This window comes from Callithrix jacchus, chromosome 4 (assembly GCF_049354715.1).
Source record: "Callithrix jacchus isolate 240 chromosome 4, calJac240_pri, whole genome shotgun sequence".
NCBI classification, from domain to species: Eukaryota; Metazoa; Chordata; class Mammalia; order Primates; family Cebidae; genus Callithrix; species Callithrix jacchus.
This window is the reverse complement of record NC_133505.1, coordinates 96238457-96256206: the sequence shown is the minus strand read 5'-3', so window position 1 is coordinate 96256206 and position 17750 is coordinate 96238457. Positions and strand designations below refer to the sequence as shown.

At 38.9% G+C, this 17750-nt stretch overlaps 1 protein-coding gene across 5 annotated transcripts in view; it reads left to right on the top strand.

Moving 5' to 3' along the window:
* Positions 1-17750, top strand: part of BACH2 (BACH transcriptional regulator 2) — a 396617-nt gene that overhangs the window by 95872 nt on the left and 282995 nt on the right. For all 5 annotated transcript variants that reach the window (XM_035296349.3, XM_002746827.7, XM_054254269.2 and 2 more), the window contains exon 2: positions 2756-2870. In XM_035296349.3, the coding sequence (XP_035152240.1) occupies positions 2862-2870 (9 nt within the window). In that variant the 5' untranslated portion in view covers positions 2756-2861. The remainder of the gene's footprint in view (positions 1-2755; positions 2871-17750) is intronic.

The following is a 17750-nucleotide window of genomic DNA, read 5'->3' as shown; positions in this document are numbered from 1 at the left end:
CATTGTCACTCAGGTATCTTTTTCCCTGATGCTTTATATTTAAGATGTAGTCTCCTTTTTTAAGCTGTAGATTTTGCTAAGCTTCTTAAACTGAATTGGCTGCAAAACAACCAGGTTCTCTCTATTTCAAAGGAGATGGAAAGTACTTGATAGAACAAGGCCAGTCTTTTTGGTTGCTGTCCAGAAGTGAACTGACCCAGTTTCCAAAATTGTCATCTGTTTTCTGAGGTGTTTTCTGTTAAATGGTCTTGGGGTGTGTGTGTGTGTGTGTGTGTGTGTGTGTTTCTTTTGTGGGCGCGTATTGTGTTTATTTTTTATTTGTGGTCTTTCACATGCTTTAATTCCATAGTGTCTTGAAGTGAAGTCATTTCAAGCCCAGGGTCTGTTGCTTGTTACAGCAGAACCAAGAACAATTCTTTTACCTCTCTGAGTCTGGTTTCCAAATTAGGAAAACTACCACCCAGATTGGTATTAGTATAAAATGAGAGTGTTAATATAAAAATAAATTAGTGCATTGTACGGTTTGAGGTACTATACAGCTGTATAATCTTAATATTTTTTAAAAGATCTACAACCCTGGCATTAAGAGATTTTCCTTTTTAAAAGAACTCCAAAGGCAGCTGCAACAATTATTAACATTGTTTTTAAGACCCCACATCTAAAAGCCTGCATCATCCTAGGCCCTGTGAGTGAGAGCAAAGAAAAAGCTATAGTAATACTTATTTTAAAATGTTCTGTGTGACTAATATTTTCCCTCAAAGGGTTTTTAGCCTGATTTGGTTGTAAAACAACATACATGAAAATAACATAAGAACAGTTGGGCTGGGGGACAGGAAGGGATTTGTAATCAGTTTAGTGCAAGCTATTTATCCAAGTTCTGAGAGTACAGGGATTGTGGCATGATTGGAGCTGGGTGGGGTTCCTCAGGGAAATTATGTTCAAGAATCCTTGTCTGTTTGTTATTATCTTCTTGTGCCCACCTTTCCTGTGTTGATACCGATGTGTACATAGAAATGGAATTGTGACATGAGGCATCTCTGCTAGGCATTTAGGCAAGCTTTCCAGTTAAGTGCTAGGCTGTAGTTTTTAAATGAATTGATACATACATTGAAAAGGAAATGCATGTATAAAGTTCTACTTTAAAAGTAAGAAATGTATTAGCATCTGCTTCTAGAAAGTGAAAGATTAAAAGTTATATGCATTATTTTTTCAGTCATTTTAAGATCGATTAGAATTAGGTATTGAATTTTCTCGACTTTGAAGCCGTGATTACCTAGGCATCATGTACGTGTGGCAATGTTTGGATGTATTCATACTACAAAGTTGGAATTCCAGGATCTCTCCATGTTGTACATTATTGTTAAAATATGCTACTGCTATGACTAAATGTGGTATTTTCTTTGGAATCTGTATTTCAAATAGCCAATGAGTGATTTGCAGCTTTCTCTCCCTATCTTCTGATATATAAAAGCAATGTAGTAATATTATGTTCACAGAATAGTAATGTGCATGGAGTAGGAGTTTATCTTTGAAAATGTAAATTGCAAAATCATTTCCTTAGTGAAAGATGTTAATATGGGGATTACAGCTTTGGGATTCTCCATGTCCTGGCTTTATTAGCAGACATGTCATTCTCCAATATAGACAAAGGCTGATTACTAAGAACTAAAGATGGTTATGGTGGGCTAGTGGGATTATGAGTACCTTTTTCTTTTTCTATTGAACATGTTCTATATTGTTACTATATTATAATTAAAAATAGTCTGTTTTTCATTTTTAAAAGCACTGCTGTTCCAATTAAACCTCCAATCCCATGTATTATGGGAAGGTGCAGATATATAAATCCTTCCTAGATGCAACTTAAAACACACACACACACACAAATTGACCATCAGGAACCTTACAACGTTTTGCTCTCTTCTCAATTCCACCTGTGAACACCTTTCAGAGGAAAAGCTACAAATCCATTTAAGTGGTTGAAGTTATTTTTAAAATATATTTTTCCCTAATATTGGACAAATTAACAAGCTTGAAACTGGCCAGGTGTGGTAGCTCACACCTATAATCCCCCAGCACCTTGGAAGGCTAAAGCAGGAGGATCACTTGAACATAGGAGTTTGAGACCAGCCTGGGAAAGATGGAATAACCCTGTCTCTACAAAAATACAAAAATTAGCTGGACGTTGTGGTGCATACCTGTAGTCCCAGCTACTCGGGAGGCTGAGGTGGGAGAATCACTGTAGCCCAGAAGGTTGAGGCTGCAGTGAGCCATGATGATGCCACTCCACTTCAACCTGAGCAACAGAATGAGCCTCTATGTCAAAAAAATTAAAAATATGAAGAAGAACCTGAAACTGTACAATGATACTTTTGCTCTACAATGTAATTCATATGAATCAAAAACTTCATGTAAAGAATAAATAGCATGAATAAAAACATGGTGGACTCTTTTTCTATTTGGGGGGAGTTGGATTGTTCAGTTCATTTGGCCCCATGGAAAGCTGACCTCCTGAATTCCCTCATGGTACACTGCCTTCCTAGCAACTCTGTGGAAGTTCTAGCTGTTGAGTCGTGGCAGCCCCCATTTGTACTAGTTGCTTTTCAAATTCTCAATAGCCACATCTGACCAGTGGCTACCATGTTGGACAGTGCAGACTTGGATCATTGCCATCATGGCAGCAAGTGCCGCTGGACATGGTAGTGCTCTATGCCTCCCTGAGCACCAACTCATGGATTTCTTCTTTGTTTATACTCAGAGAGCAGCTGTCTGCTTCAGAAAGTGAGGGCTCCAGGAATGAGGAGAATCATCACGAGCTGCCTCTCATTGTGGCATGTCTGATCCCTTGCTCCCGTCCCTGTAGCATGAACAAGGTAAGAGGTACTTCAAGGAATCAGCACTTGTATTTTCTTTATGGTACTATGATTTTCTGGAATGTATATGTCGTTCCATGATGTGAAGAGGTTGCGTCTCCTGCCAGCTGCATTCCAGAGTTGAAGAGTTGTGTGATCCCCACAAGCAGGGTCACAGGTGCTGGTGGCTACTCTGTGGCTGTGTAGTCCTCTGGAGGTGTCATTTATACTTGCCAGGGGCCTCTGAGCAGCTGAAATACTGGACTTTATTGGCATGAATACTGGAATATTGAGGCTCTGGGGCTATATTTCCTGGGACTAAATATCACCTTTTTCAGATGCTAGTGTCAGTGACCCTAGGCAAATGGCCTGACTTCTTGGTTCCTCAATTTCTCCATCTGTAAAATGCTGCTAATAATGATGCCTACCTGACAGGATTACTGTAAGGATGAAATGAGTTACTATGTGTATCAGTGCTTAATATATAGTGCCTGTCCACATTACAAGCACTTGATAAGTATTTGCTTCTGCTGTTTTTAATGTTGAGGACATTATTATCCCTTAGACATAGTTGCAAGAGAGTATAAGGTGCATCTTTTTCATTTCCAGTGGAAAAGGTGTCACATTTTGATTTATTCCCTCATTAAATTGGTGATTACCAAATGGGCACTACAGGGATAAATGATGAATACAACTTGAGACATGCCTTCAGTAGGTGGCAGAGTATCTTGGGGAAACATAGTGAGTGTGTTCTAATGAGGTATGTACCAGAAGCTCTGGAGGCACAGAAGAAGGAACATCCAACTCTGAGGAATCTGGGAAGGATGATGTAGAGGAGAAAACATTTGAATAGGATTCTGTATGGAAATGGTAATTTCCTGGACAGGGAATGTAGGGCAAGGCATTCCAGGTAAAGGAATGTGTTTAAGCACAAAAGCAAATGAGAAAGTCTGGCGTGTTCAGAGAATAGCAAAAAGTTTGGTATCACTGGAACAGGGTTTCTCAGCTTTGACACTTGATATTTGGACCAGGTAATTCTTTTCAGTGAGAGACTGTCTTCTGCATTTTAGGATTTTTTGTAGCATCCCCTTGCTTTCATTCTAATTGTAACAACCAAAGATGTCCCTAGATTATTGCCCAATATCCCATACGGGGACAGAATTACCCCTTGGTTGAAAACTACTGTGCTAGTGGAAGGTGATCAGATATAAGCCCAGAGAAGGAGGCAACGGCCAGATCCTGTGAGCCACTGAAGGATATAAAACGGGAGAGACCTGTTTTGTGGGCCTGTCATATGGATTGTGGTAGAGTTGGATAGCACTGTTCGATGGTTTGGTTGTGAAAATAGTATATGGAATCTCTAGACTTTAGAAAGCCCATTTAATTTGTGGAAATTCTTCAACTAAATGACCCTCTTCCAGTGACTTTTCTCGTGACCATTTGCTCAGCCTTCTCATGGGCAGGAAGGGCCCTGAGAGGCTTCAGTGGTTGGAGAAAGCTGGAAAAGCCCTCTGTGCACTTACCCTTTTTCCCTAGATACAAGTTTTGTGAAAGACTGTGGCTGCTTTACACTATCTAAAGAGACCAGCAAAAAAACAAGCAGTTGTTTTTTGAGGAATTTTCCTTTGGCTGAGCTGAGCCAAAGAGAAAGAAACCAGTGCTGAGTTTTCTCACTTCAGCCTCACCCCAGCTTAAACACGTGGCTTGAAGCTGCCTTTGAGAAGTGAGCTTTTGGAATACTGGAAGGTAGGCATGTGTTCTGCCCCAGGGTCCTGACTGGATGGGAGACTGTCCCCTTGGTTGAAAACTACTGCGCTAGTGGAAGGTGGCCAGATAGAAGCCCAGAGAAGGAGGCAAGGGCCAGATCTGTGAGCCACCGAAGGGCATCCTCCCATTGGGAGATCCAGCAAACCTTTTTTAGCTCTTAGTATTGGGAGTTTGTTGTATTGAAATGCTAAGGCAACTCTTGAGAACTCTCATATCAAATCTCTTATCAGCAAATGTAGCTTGCTGTGACAGCTCTGCCCTGAGTTTCTCCAGGGCAACCCTACACCTAATATGGATTTACTCTCCGTACACAGCTGGGAACCAGACACCTCAGAAATGTCAAGTGTCTCCGTAGGTGTGTCTGTTGCTTGGGATATTATGTTCTGCCTGAGTGGCTCAGTACATGCTTTATTTTATATTGTTTTAATTGAAAGTAGTGATTAAGCATGATGTGTCACCTTCACGGGTCAGCATTTTTCTTATGGCTTTCTTGGCATAAGACAAAGAATAGGTCACTCTCTGGGGAGGAAACAGCTCTTCTCAGCATAAATAAAACCAGAGAATCTCCTCTTCAATTATGGTGTTAATTGGAGTGCTAGAAATATTGTTGTGTGACTGACATTCTAAGTGAATTTGTTCCTAGAAAATTGGAGACATTTGAATTGTGCACGCTCCTCTTCTTTAGACACACACTGTAATACTCTCCTTTCTTCCTAAACCCTAGCTCACTCATGGGCACTTCATTAGGGGGGTGTCCGGATGGAGGGAGGCCACAGCATTCTAGGGTCCTTGTTATTCCTGTGAAGTGCCAGGGCGATGCTGATTGCAGTTAGACATTGACAGCTCTCTTTTGAATCCATCAGGGACTATCCCTCTAGAAAACACAGAATCCCTCAACCCCTGTGGCACAAGGGAATTAGCAGTTGGCCATACTAATTTAACTGGGCTACCCTGACACTTTATCAATTGCTGTCCACCAGGTAGGGCCTTCATTCCTCACATTCTTCAACTATCTGTGCCAGGGTCTGAGGAAATACCACAGAGGGGTGCACTTCTGGTCCTCAGATAGCCATGTTGGTGCATCAGTGCTGGCTAAAAAGAGAAACAGAGGGCATTCCTGCACAGAAGCCCATCATGAATATGCTGTCATCCCTGAGGCCAGTCTACAAGGAATTTGTTAGTGTACATGGAATATGATAACTGAGTCATAGGTTTACACAGTAGACACTCTCATATTTATTTATTCACCTTTTAAGTATTGTAAACAGGCACTAATGGTTGTATATTCTGAACCTTACATATTAAAGAAATTGTGGGGCACATATTTTCCCAGAGCATTCATTCTCCCAAACCCTTATGCAGACTTGAAGACCATCTTTCCAATGTTCATACATTCTTCACAGCTTTTTTGCAAGAGCTGACTTTCCAATCTCAAAAACCTCATATTAGAATTTAACTTATTTTTTGAGAGAGAGAGAGAGTCTTTTTCTGTCACCCAGACTGGAGTGCAGTGGCTCACTGCAGCCTAAACCTCCTGGACTCAAGCAATCCTCCCACCTCAGCCTCCTGAGTAGCTGGGACTACAGATGTGTGCCACCATTTTTAGCTAATTTTTGTATTTTTTTGTAGAGATGGGGTTTTGTCATGTTACCCAGGCTGGTCTGGAACTCCTGGACTCAAACAGTCCTCCTGCCTCAACTTCCCAAAATGCTGGGATTACACGTGTGAACCACCACGCCTGGCCAGAATTTAACTTTTAAATTCTGTCAAAAGTATTTCTACTTTCTTATTTTCTTGTTAATATATATAAATATATGTGACATATGGTATATTGTTAATTTTTGCCAGTAAGAAGAATCAATCTTTAGGGTTTTTCTGTGTTACTGCTGCATTACCATGCTATAGAGAAAGGATTTCAGCGTGTTACTTAAAAGCCATAGCCAAACAGGAAGCCAGTTGAACAGGATTCCGTAGAGGCGAATTGTGCAGAATGGTGTACATTCAGTGCATACCGCTATGTACATTCACAGAAAACAGACTAGCAGGAAAAGTGTCATTCTCCTCTTGAAAGATCTTTCCTTTTTAGTAGCAACCTTGGGATTATGATCCTTTACTCTCTCCCTTGTGGTCATTGTTTTTATGAAGGCTTGTCACATGCTGTTCTGTGATTTAAATTTATGAGGACACTCCATTTGATTGAAAAATAATTGATTTTTCCATTATTATACAAAATGACCCTCTCACTTCCCCCATTGTGAAAAAGGATCTTCTTGAGAACTGTTTCTTCCTTGTTATGTTCAAATCAAGCTGGATCTGATTTTTATTGCTTTGGACAGATGCCAAAGTATCAGATGAAGTAGGGTAGTGCCTCTTATCTCTTTTAGTGGGTGGATGCCACTGTTTTGCTTAATGATCTGCCCAACAGAATTTTTTTTCCTCTGAATATTTTCAGCACCACATCCTACTGTGCCAGGCTTGAGGCATTTTCACATTTACACGTAGATCAATATCTCTACAGTCAACTAAAAAGTAAAACTGAAATGTAGTTTCTGCCTTCATTTGGAGTTTTTCTTATATTGCACCTTCTTCACACGAAGCTATGAAGACCAGACTTTATTATCCCTGCCTCTCTCACCCCAAACCTGGCATATACATAGCTCTAGTTGGTGAAACATCAACTCCAACCCATATTTGTCAAGTGCGTACTATGTGCAAGCACTGTGCTTGCAAGAAACACATCAGTGAATATAACAAAGGTCTTTTCTATATAAGACAGCTGCTGTTTTTGGCAAAGGTAAGAAGAGTCATCACACCCACCACTTTAATATTTTAATATAAACCTAACGTGAACACCTTTTTCATTTTAAACTTCTTATACTCAAAGAGCAAGTTAACAGATCTACTGGAGATAGTGTAAGGAATTGGTGAATAATAAACATAAAAGATCTCTCTCTTCTCCTTTACAGGACACCCTCAGTGGTTTGTTTCACCAAATGTCCAATCTATATTTAATAAGCCTCAGCAGTCATTTTTCTGAAGGCATTGGCCAGGTCCTCCTGGTGGCAGAGTTTGAAGAGCTATTGCAAGGTTTGAACTAGTGACATGGAAGAAAATACAACTAAAAATTAAATGATCTTAGAATAAAGAAGGTCTTATTAATTTCTAGTGTCAGAAATTATCAAGGAATAGAATGTACTTAACTGTGTAACACCTCAGAAATTCTTTCAATCAAAAGACACTCTGAACTATTCTAAAAGGCAAAAGACAAGCTGGGACAGTATTTACCCATATATGAGAAATAGTTACTAATAGTTCTTATAAATTAATGTATTAATAAGATAAAGATAATTACACTAAGAAAATAGGCAAAAAACAGAAAGGTAGGAGAAACAAAGAAAGAAATACAATCAATAAAATAGAATAAAAATGTTCAACCTCAACAGTAATCAAAGAAATGCATATTAAAATGTTGAGATAGTATTTTTCACCTATATAAGTGATGAAGGTTTGTAACATTTACCCAGTGAGGTTGAGAATAGAAAACATCAGGCTTTCTCATATATAGGTAGTGAAAGAACACCTTTCTTAAGGGACTCAAATAAGGTGTATCAATGCCTAAAAAAATTGACACACCTTTTGACCCAGAATTTCCATTTCTAAAACATTACCTTAAAGAGAACTGCCATGGATGTGTGTATTTGGCTAAGATATTCATCATAATATTCTTAAAATAGTACATTTTGAAGGTAATAACCATGGTACTGCCATACAATAAAAATGTCAAAAAGAGATTGAGGAATACTCAGTGACATAAAAAGATGTTCCAAATAAATTGTGAAGAAGACAAGTTATATAACAGTATGTGTAGTTTGATCATTATTTCATTTTTTAAAAAAAGGTACAGTATGTACACAGAATAAAGATTGCTTATACACATCAACATATTGTGAGCATTATCTTTATTTTGCTTGTATGTTTTAGATTAGCAATATGCATTTCTTTTATACTAAAAGCAATATTTTAATATAAAATACACTGAATTATCTTTGAAATATGAACTTCACTGTATTTTTAAAATATGTGTGATACATGTTCTCACTCATAGGTGAGTGCTGAACAATGAGAACATGTGGACTCAGGAAGAGGAGCATCACATACTGGGGGCAGTCACAGGGGTGCTAGGGGAGGGACAGCAGCAGGTGGGGAAAGTGGGGAGGAATAACATGGGAGAAATGCCAGATGCAGATGAAGGGGAATAGAGGCAGCAAACCACCTGGTTATGTATGCACCTATGCAACAATCCTGCATGACCTGCACATGTACCCCAGAACCTAAAGTAAAATATATATGATAAAAAGACCAGAAGGCTATTGCCCAGAATGTTGACCATGGTTTTCTTAGAGGGTGGAAAGATAGGACACATTTGTTTATTTTTTTAAAAATACTTTTTGGTATTTTCAACTTTCTGCAATATTTGTGTGTTTCATTAACAACTAGAAAAGAAACCAAACATTTTAAAAATAAGTACTTTTAGCTGTTTTGCATTTGAGGTGTAAATGAATGAAGATATTTAGTGAGCAGATAGAAAATGGAGAGTAATTGGTCAAAACAGAGATTTGGACCTAGGGTCATTCTGCTTGGCACATTATTACCAGGAAGGATCATTTTAATATATTAATGGTCTGGAGGCAGTAGTGAGTAGAGAAATGCTCTGGGAAAAGATGCCATCCTTTTACTCAGTTGGTCAATTTTTAAAAATGGACATTACATCCTCTTCGTATTGTGCCATTTCTTCATTTACATATTCAAAGACACTACCAGCGTGTACAGGTTTGAACTAGACCAGTGGTTCTCAAACTATGGTTTGGGGACCCTTGGGGAAGGGCACTCTTAGACCCTTTTAAGGTGTCTGCCTGCAAGATAAAAGCCATTTTTATAATAGTAAGATATGATTTACCTTTTTGACACTTTCTCTCTTGACTATACACTGTGGTGTTTCAAGAGACTGTGAAATGCAGTGACCTCATTTCTGGGATGTGTGCCTGTGTTTTCATGTTCCAAAACTTTCTTGGGTTTGACCACTAGTATGGTAAACATTGATAGAAATAACTCACATAAACAAAAGCTCTTTAGGGTCTGCGATAATTTGTGAGCCTGTAAAAGGGCCCTAAGGTAAGTTTGGGAACCACTGAGTTAGACTGTGCTTATGTCCTATATGTGGCAGGCTTTCCTTTAACAAGAATCTGGACCTCCGCCCTAGTCAGTGAGTGCCCTTGGACATTGTAGCACTTCTGTTCTCATTTTCTACATTTTTAAGGAATAATTTCCCTTAGCTCTTTTTTAAAAACTTCATTTTTATAGAGTTTGTGAAGCCAAAAAGAAACATTGCTGGCCCCAGGCCACTGTAGCCCCTGTGTTACATGTACATTGGGTCCTGTCGAATGTGAGGTGCATGGAAATGTTAAAGGCCAAATTAGACCTACAGACTCTGTCTTCGCATGTCTTGTACTGGGAAATTTAGTGAAGTTTCAGGAAGACAACAGCACTATAACTGCCTTCTGAGAGGTTTGGGAGTGCAAATTTAAAATATAAGTTACCATGTAATTGAATAGAAGGTCAGTTTGCATGAAAGAGGGAAGACAAATTTAAAAGAATTAACTGAGTGTGTTTACACTCATTTGTCTTTAAAATATATGCATGCATATAACGTGTGTAAATATGTATGAAACATATACATTCTAGAGGATTGCTCCCCAAGTTAGGTGGGATTCTCTCTGTCATGATCATCTTGACTATGGAGCTACAGTAATGCTTCTATTTCAGTCCCATATCACCTCCTGCTTTCTGCCTAACCAGAAACATATTTCTATTGTTTTCTTTTTGTGAGCATGGCTCACCACTGAATCTCAGAGCAGTGTGTGGTGGAGCACTGGCTGGTGCCTCATCTCTGAGAAGCAGTCTGTATTAGCTTGTTCTCACACTCCTAATAAAGACAGACTGGGTAATTTATAAAGAAAAAGAGGTTAAATGGACTCATAGTTATACTTTGCTGAGGAGGCCTTAAAAGGTGAGGAGGAGCAGAGTCACATTTTACGTGGCAGCAGGCAAGAGAGAGCATATGCAGGAGAACTCCCCTTTATAAACTATCAGATCTCATGAGATTTATTCACTATCACAAGAACAGCATGGGAGACACCCGCTCCCATGGTTCAGTTACCTCCTCCTGGGTGCCACCCATGACACATGGAAATTATGGGAGCTACAATTTGAAATTTGGGTGGGGACACAGCTAAACCATATCATAGTCTTTATGTTCCAGGGCTTATGCTGAAAATCTGAACTTTTTTGTATAGAGCTTGAGTATCAGATGAGTAAGTGTGCTGGAGCACCTCCAAGTGAGCTCTAGCCCTGAGACACTGTGCGTCCACTACCTTGTCATATGGACATGGCAATGCCTTGTCTTGAGTGAAGGGGTCATGTGGCCTGACTTAGCTCCTGACAATGTCAGAAAAGATGAAGGAGAATCTGAACAGGTAGGAGGTAAATTAAGACTTCAGAATAGAAAAGCTAAACTTCCTGTTTGTATTAAGACCCTAAAGGCCCCAGAGAAGAAAGGATATGTTTTGACATGACTGTAATATAATTTCAAGTCTGAGAGGCCTAGCTGTGAATCATGATAACCTCTTTGAAATCTGGCTACAGGTGCTGACCATCTGTCAGGTTCTAACTGAGGTCAGAGGAGAGTTGGTGGATGAGTGGCAGACAGCTGAAAGACCACCCAAGGAATCGTAGGGAGTTTCAACATGGCTTTATTGTCTCTCTGGGTGCCAGGGAGCCATGGGCACGGGCAAGCCATGGGTACAGTGTTAGCAGGGTAATTATACCTTTTATAGACAATAGTGGCTCCAAGTCAAGCATGAGCGCACATAAGTGGTTACTTAATGTGCCTCACGTGGTGTGGTTATATAACATGCGGAGTTGTGTGCTTGCGCTCCAAACTCGCTGAGTCGTGCTGGACTGGGTGTCTGCCTCAGCCTGTTTTTGACCATAGCACTTCCATTTTCCTTACACCATCAAACAGGTTTCATTTGTAGGAAAGCACATATTCATTTCATTCCCATTTCATTCTTGTTACTGGTACTTTCACATACATTGGTTTTGGAATCTTGTTCATCTTCATTTTTTGAGGATTTAAAGAGGAGTGACTAGCATTTTCTTAATTAAAACAGGCTTTGCTTCTCAGCGCCCGCTGCCCCAAATTAATGGACTGCCCTGGGCCTCCTTCATGGGGAGCTTTAATTGCATGTTGACTGAACCTGGTAGGTTCTGATCCTATATCATCATGTTGGACTAAGCCCACAACAGCCATTCAGCCTCAGTAAAGAGGCCCTTTGGATAATCAAAGTGTGCTGCTGCCATTTTCTTTGTGACTGTTGGTGGCTGGGTACCCATAACAGCAGCCAGGGGATTCTGACCTTTGTGAATCAGGCAGAGAAATGCTTCTATCTTCTTTCTCCAAGTCCTCAACTCTTCCCTTTTTCTCTCAATTAGTAGGTCTTAATAGATATAGGTAACATCATTCTACTTAGTTAATTGGTGATTGGAAACACGATTATTTAGGTACTTAGTTAATCTGTGGTTTGTCCATCTTTAGAATATTGACAATTGAGTTTTGCCTGATTTTACAAAGGTATCATCTCAGTGGGATTGATATGTATGAAAGGAAATTTATAATGGAAAGATTGCTTCCAATCCAACTTATTAATTTAAGTACTTAGTACTTTAGATTGGCTTTATTTTCCCTTCCTTTTCATGTTACAGAGGCCTTATAATGTATAACTGTTTGCTTGTATTCTTTCCAGCTTCCATTGTCTTTTGTCTTTGTAAAATAAGCCTAATGGTAGGTATTGTTTTCTATAAGAGGTTTTCAGAGAACATTATGTTTTTTAGTATATATACATAATTGGCTTCATTTTCTAAGAACCTCATACTGTGTGATAAAATTAATAAATGTACTAGATAAAAAAGTAGAGATGCCTATTTAAAATAAATAAATAATTCACAGAAATTCCTCAGTTACTGTTCAGAATACATGTATTTCTAGTCTAGTAGACATCTAGTAAATGTTGTTTACTTTTAAATGCAAACATTTGATTTGACTAATCATAGTTTGTATATTGTGCTGGTTTACTTGGTTTTCTTTTCCGTGTTTTTAATGGAATAGTTTTGTAATTTCTTAGCACTCTTAAACTTTAATAAAGTGGCATTATCTTAAGGCTAGTCTCAGTTAGATATAAATAAAAGCAATTAATTAAGATAACCAACCCTAGCGAAAGAGGTAAAGGATCATCACATGTTGTAGTGATCAAGGAGCACCTGTTAATTAAAACAATAGGAAAGCTGCAATGAGTCATGAAAAAAAGTGTTGGGTGAAATTAACCATATCTGCATTTCTTGTTATTTCTTAAATCCAACCCATAAACAATTTACTGTGACAGCTCTAGGCTGGGATTACAGCATTTGGGATGAGGTCTGATTATAGCTAAAAATAGTCACGTGTATTGAAGATAAGAAAGGGGATATTAAACAATTGAAATTTTGTGAAAGACTGATGCCGTTTCATTGTAATAATTTCCCCAAAGGCACATTAGTAATGCTGCTAAATACAGACTTTAATAGACTTTAATAATGTGTACTTTAGCGGCCTGATACACAAAGGAATAATGTATAAAACATTCATTATGAAAAATTGCTACCTTTCTTATTTAATAAGAAATCTGTTGAACAAAACCTATGGCATTGTGTTCCTGGCTATTAACGGGCTGCAGAATAATTGCTACCCTTGTTTACATTTTTTCACCTATTCTAATCAAATTGCAATCATATTTTCTTATTTGTTCCGTGAACAAAATGGGGATTTAAAGTAAAAAAAGTACTTGCATTGGATGGACCCTTGTTCAGATTGTGACTCATTCTCTCACTGCTTTCATAATCTTGGGCAAGTTGCCTAACATCAGACTCCGTTTCTTTATTTGCAAACTGACGATTGTTCTACCTGTCTAACAAGGTAGGAATAAGTTAAATGTTGACACAGTGGAGTCCCCACATAACAGACACTCGGCAAATGCTTTCTATTATGATTACTTTCTACATCTATTTCTCTTTTCATTGCTTGTTTCTTTGAAGGACTGTTGTGGAGGAGCTGGAAGGGGGTTGAGAGTAGGAAAAAGCAATTAAAAAAAAACTTAAGCAGCTCTGTAGCCAAGCCTTGCATTGGATTTCAATTTGATTTTAATGTGCTGCTGCTGAGAGCCATGCTGTTGAAAAAGAGAGAGGAGTAAGAAGCAGATGCTCTTAGAAGAACAGTGGGGCATTTATCTCTTTTAATGAGATAACATCATTAGAGTGACAAAGTGCAGTGAATCAATACTTGAAATGGACTGGCGCTATCTTCCCAAAGTGCACTGATTGTTACACTTCACAGCCTTAGAATCCGCTGAATCACGAATTCTGTCTTATCTGTTATTAGAGCCACTGGCTTTGATCTCACAGAATAGATCCACACCTTAGGGATCTCCGGAGGAACAGGAAAATGGACTAATAGGATAAATGAGAAAAATCCAAGGTGATTTATAAACTGCCCTGTAATCAAGGAGCCTCAGAGAAAGGAGGTTAGGCTTGTTTTTTCCTTGGACTTCTTAAAATGGCTACGCATCATAACTGCCTTCCCCTCCACCCGCTCTCCTTGCTCTCTGTCTGCTTCTTGGTGTAATGTCAGAAACGCTAATCATGTCAGACTGTGACACTGACAGCCCTGACATTCACAACAAAGAGACAAGAAGGAGAGGAAGAGGGATGGGGGAGGGGGGAGGTGAGGAAAAGCAGCAGGAGAAGTATTTTTTTTATTGAACATAAAATCCATAGCTGCAGAATCACCCACATTCTGGACATATCATATCCAAGAAAAATCAAGGAAGGCACAAGATCAGTTCCAACAGAGATTAAAACTGAGCTGGGGATTTTCCCCCTCTTCTTTTAGATTTCATTGTGTAGTTTATATTCGAATTACTGTGGCTATGATTTCCTCTCATCATGAAAAAAGGCATTTACATTTGTTTTTCCTTTTTTATTACTACTGTTTTTCTCCTTGAAACAAAGCAAAGTTAAACACAGATCTTAGCAGGAAATGTGTGCTGTCAGAGGTTTTCCAATTTATTACCAGATTCCCATAGTTTGATCTGAACAATAGCCACTTCAGGAAAGAAGTCATGGGTGAGGGGTGTTTTCTGACCATGGCAAAGCTGAATGTCATGACAAAGCTGTTCAGTGTCATCCTCAGGCTGCCTTACCCTTGGCTTCTGCGGCACCTGCTTAAAGCTACTGGATGCAGAAAATGCTGATGTTACCTGTTCCCCAACAGTTTGGAGTAGGCTTCTAAATACCTTTCAGACTTCTGTCTCTCTCAGGCACTTTCACCATTTGGAATAATGCTGGTGAATGGTCTGCAGTCTCTGTCTTGGATCAGTCATGACCTGAAAATCGGCTGCCACATCTCATATGTGTTTTGAATCCAGATGCTGTGATCTAAATCGAGCTCTGAGCTCAGGCTGAATCATCCTAGCTTTTCTATAAACATGAGAAGCCAGCTGCCAGTTCGGCTTTTCAGGTATTTTGAACTATAACTTTTAAGTTTTAGCGAGGATAGCTATCATTTTACTTTTTCTTCATGTCAGAAAAAAAAATCAAAAATGGAAAATGGTACCCAGTAGGTATTCCATACTAGTTACCTTGTCATAAAGGGGGGGTACGTTTTTTGTCCATATTTGAACAGAAGGTATTCTGTTACCTAGTGACTTCTCTTCAGATAGATTATAAAAATATTGAGAATTTTGAAAGAGGCTGAGAACTCATTTTACAGTGTTCTCATCCTTAGTACCCAAGTAAAATTTTACGTACTTGGGCCACTTGAGAGAAATGCTTTGTTTAATTTAAAAAAAAAAAAAATTAAATGGATTATATAGCATAATTGAAGCTCTAGCAGTTTTGATGTTGTGGCTTATTTAATATTCTTGAGGAAATCCTACTTCCATTGACAGAAAAGAGTAAATTTACCCCCTGTGGAGGATTTGAGAGAATTTACCCAAAAATATCTTCCTATAAATTCAAATTTTCTTTGAAGTTTTTTTAATCCTAAAATTTTGCGTGGATGTTATTTACATTGATTGTCCCCTGTGATGTGTGATAGGTCCACGTTTGTTTTCATGTAAAATAACTTAAAAATTACTTGCCAGTTAAATTAGGTCCTATAATAGGTAATGCCAGCTGATATAACAGGTAAGTCCTCAAAATTCAATGGTCTGACAAAACAAGTTTCCTTTCTTGCTCAGCTCTCAGCCCAGTGGAAGTTTTTCTGACCAGTAAAGTGCTTTTATTGTGAGGTGATTGAGGAATCCTGAACTTGGGCACCCTCTCTCTTCTGGCCTTACCATCTATTTCATCTGCTCAGGCTGCTGTAACAAAGTACCACAGAGTAGGTGGCTTCAGCAACAGAAACGTGTGGTCACACTGTTCTGCAGACTAGGAGTCCAAGATCAAGGTGTCAGGAGGGTTGGTTTCTTCCTCAGACCATGAGGCAAGGATCTGTTCCAGGCCTCGCGCCTTGGCTTGCAGATGGCCACCTTTTCCCGAGACTCTTCACATCATCTCTCCTCTTTTCCTGTCTATATTCAAATTTCCCCTTTTTATGAGGACACCAGTCATATTGGATTAGGAGTACACTCTATTCCAGTATGACTTCATCTTGACTAATTATATCTGTAATGGTCCTGTTTTCAAATAAGGTCACTTTCTGAGGTACTGGGGGCTAGGACTTCACCATGTGAATTTTGTGGGGACATATTCATCCTGTAATACCATATTGCAATTGTCTGCACCTCACTTCTTAATCATAGTCACCTTGAAGTAAAGCACCATCTCTTCTTATATTCCTTTGTTGAGCACTAGTTACATGGCTGCACCTGGATGTGAGGTCACCTGGAAATGTAGTCTCGTGCTGACTAGTGATTGTGCTAGATGGTCACATGCACACACAGGAGCCACCCCATCTTTCTCGGAATGTGTATCAAACTCTCCTGTATTGTCAGGCGCTTCTGAGCACACCTGTCGGAGAACTCTCAAAGAGGTAATCAGTGTTCAAGTTTGAGAATCTTTATTCTAACATGGCTAGGAGTGTTTTCCAGTTACCACCCCAAGGATTTATATGTAAATGAATACCTAAGATTGCTTACTGTTTTCTTAAGAATCTAATAGATACTCAAGGGAATTTTACTTACCCTAAGGGTAATCATTTTTTCTCCTTATGAGAAAAGTGAAATCCAAATGAATGATTGAAGTTTAACTCTCAGCCAAAAATTTAGCTTGTGTTTAGAGTGATTTTCTACAGTACAGTAACTTTTTTTGTTACATGTTCTATTACTGAAAAACAATATATTTCCAAGATGGAGGACAGGATCTTGTGAGTGCAGAAGATGATTATATAACTTGCTTAGCTTATCTCAAATGGCTAAACTTTAGTATTTAAAGAAGTCTTACCTCTCCTATCAAGTTAGTCATTATTTTGAAGGTTGAACGTGGGTTTTACAAGTGACTAATTACTTGGTATGTTCCTTTTCAATTATAAGAAGAAGTCATGAATTCTCTACATTTAGAACTGCTAAAAATTATTTATATTTACCTGTTGAATAGGTTTATTATTTAAAAAACAAAAAGGAATAGGAAAAACATTTCTACCATAAATTTTTGGACTCTCCAAAAAATTTGTAAGACATCTCCCATGAAAAAGAGAGTGATACATAGGCGGGTGATGAAAAATGAGAACACATGGACACAGGGAAGGGTGTACTAAACACTGGGGTCTATTGGGGGGAATAGGGGAGGGACAGCAGGGGTGGGGGGAGCTGGGGAGGGATAGCCTGGAGAGAAATGCCAAATGTGGGTGAAGGGGAGGAAGGCAGCAAAACACACTGCCATGTGTGTACCTATGCAACTGTCTTGCATGTTCTGCACATGTACCCCAAAACCTAAAATGCAATAAAAAATAAAATTAAAAAAAAAAGAAAGAAAAAGAGAGTGTTA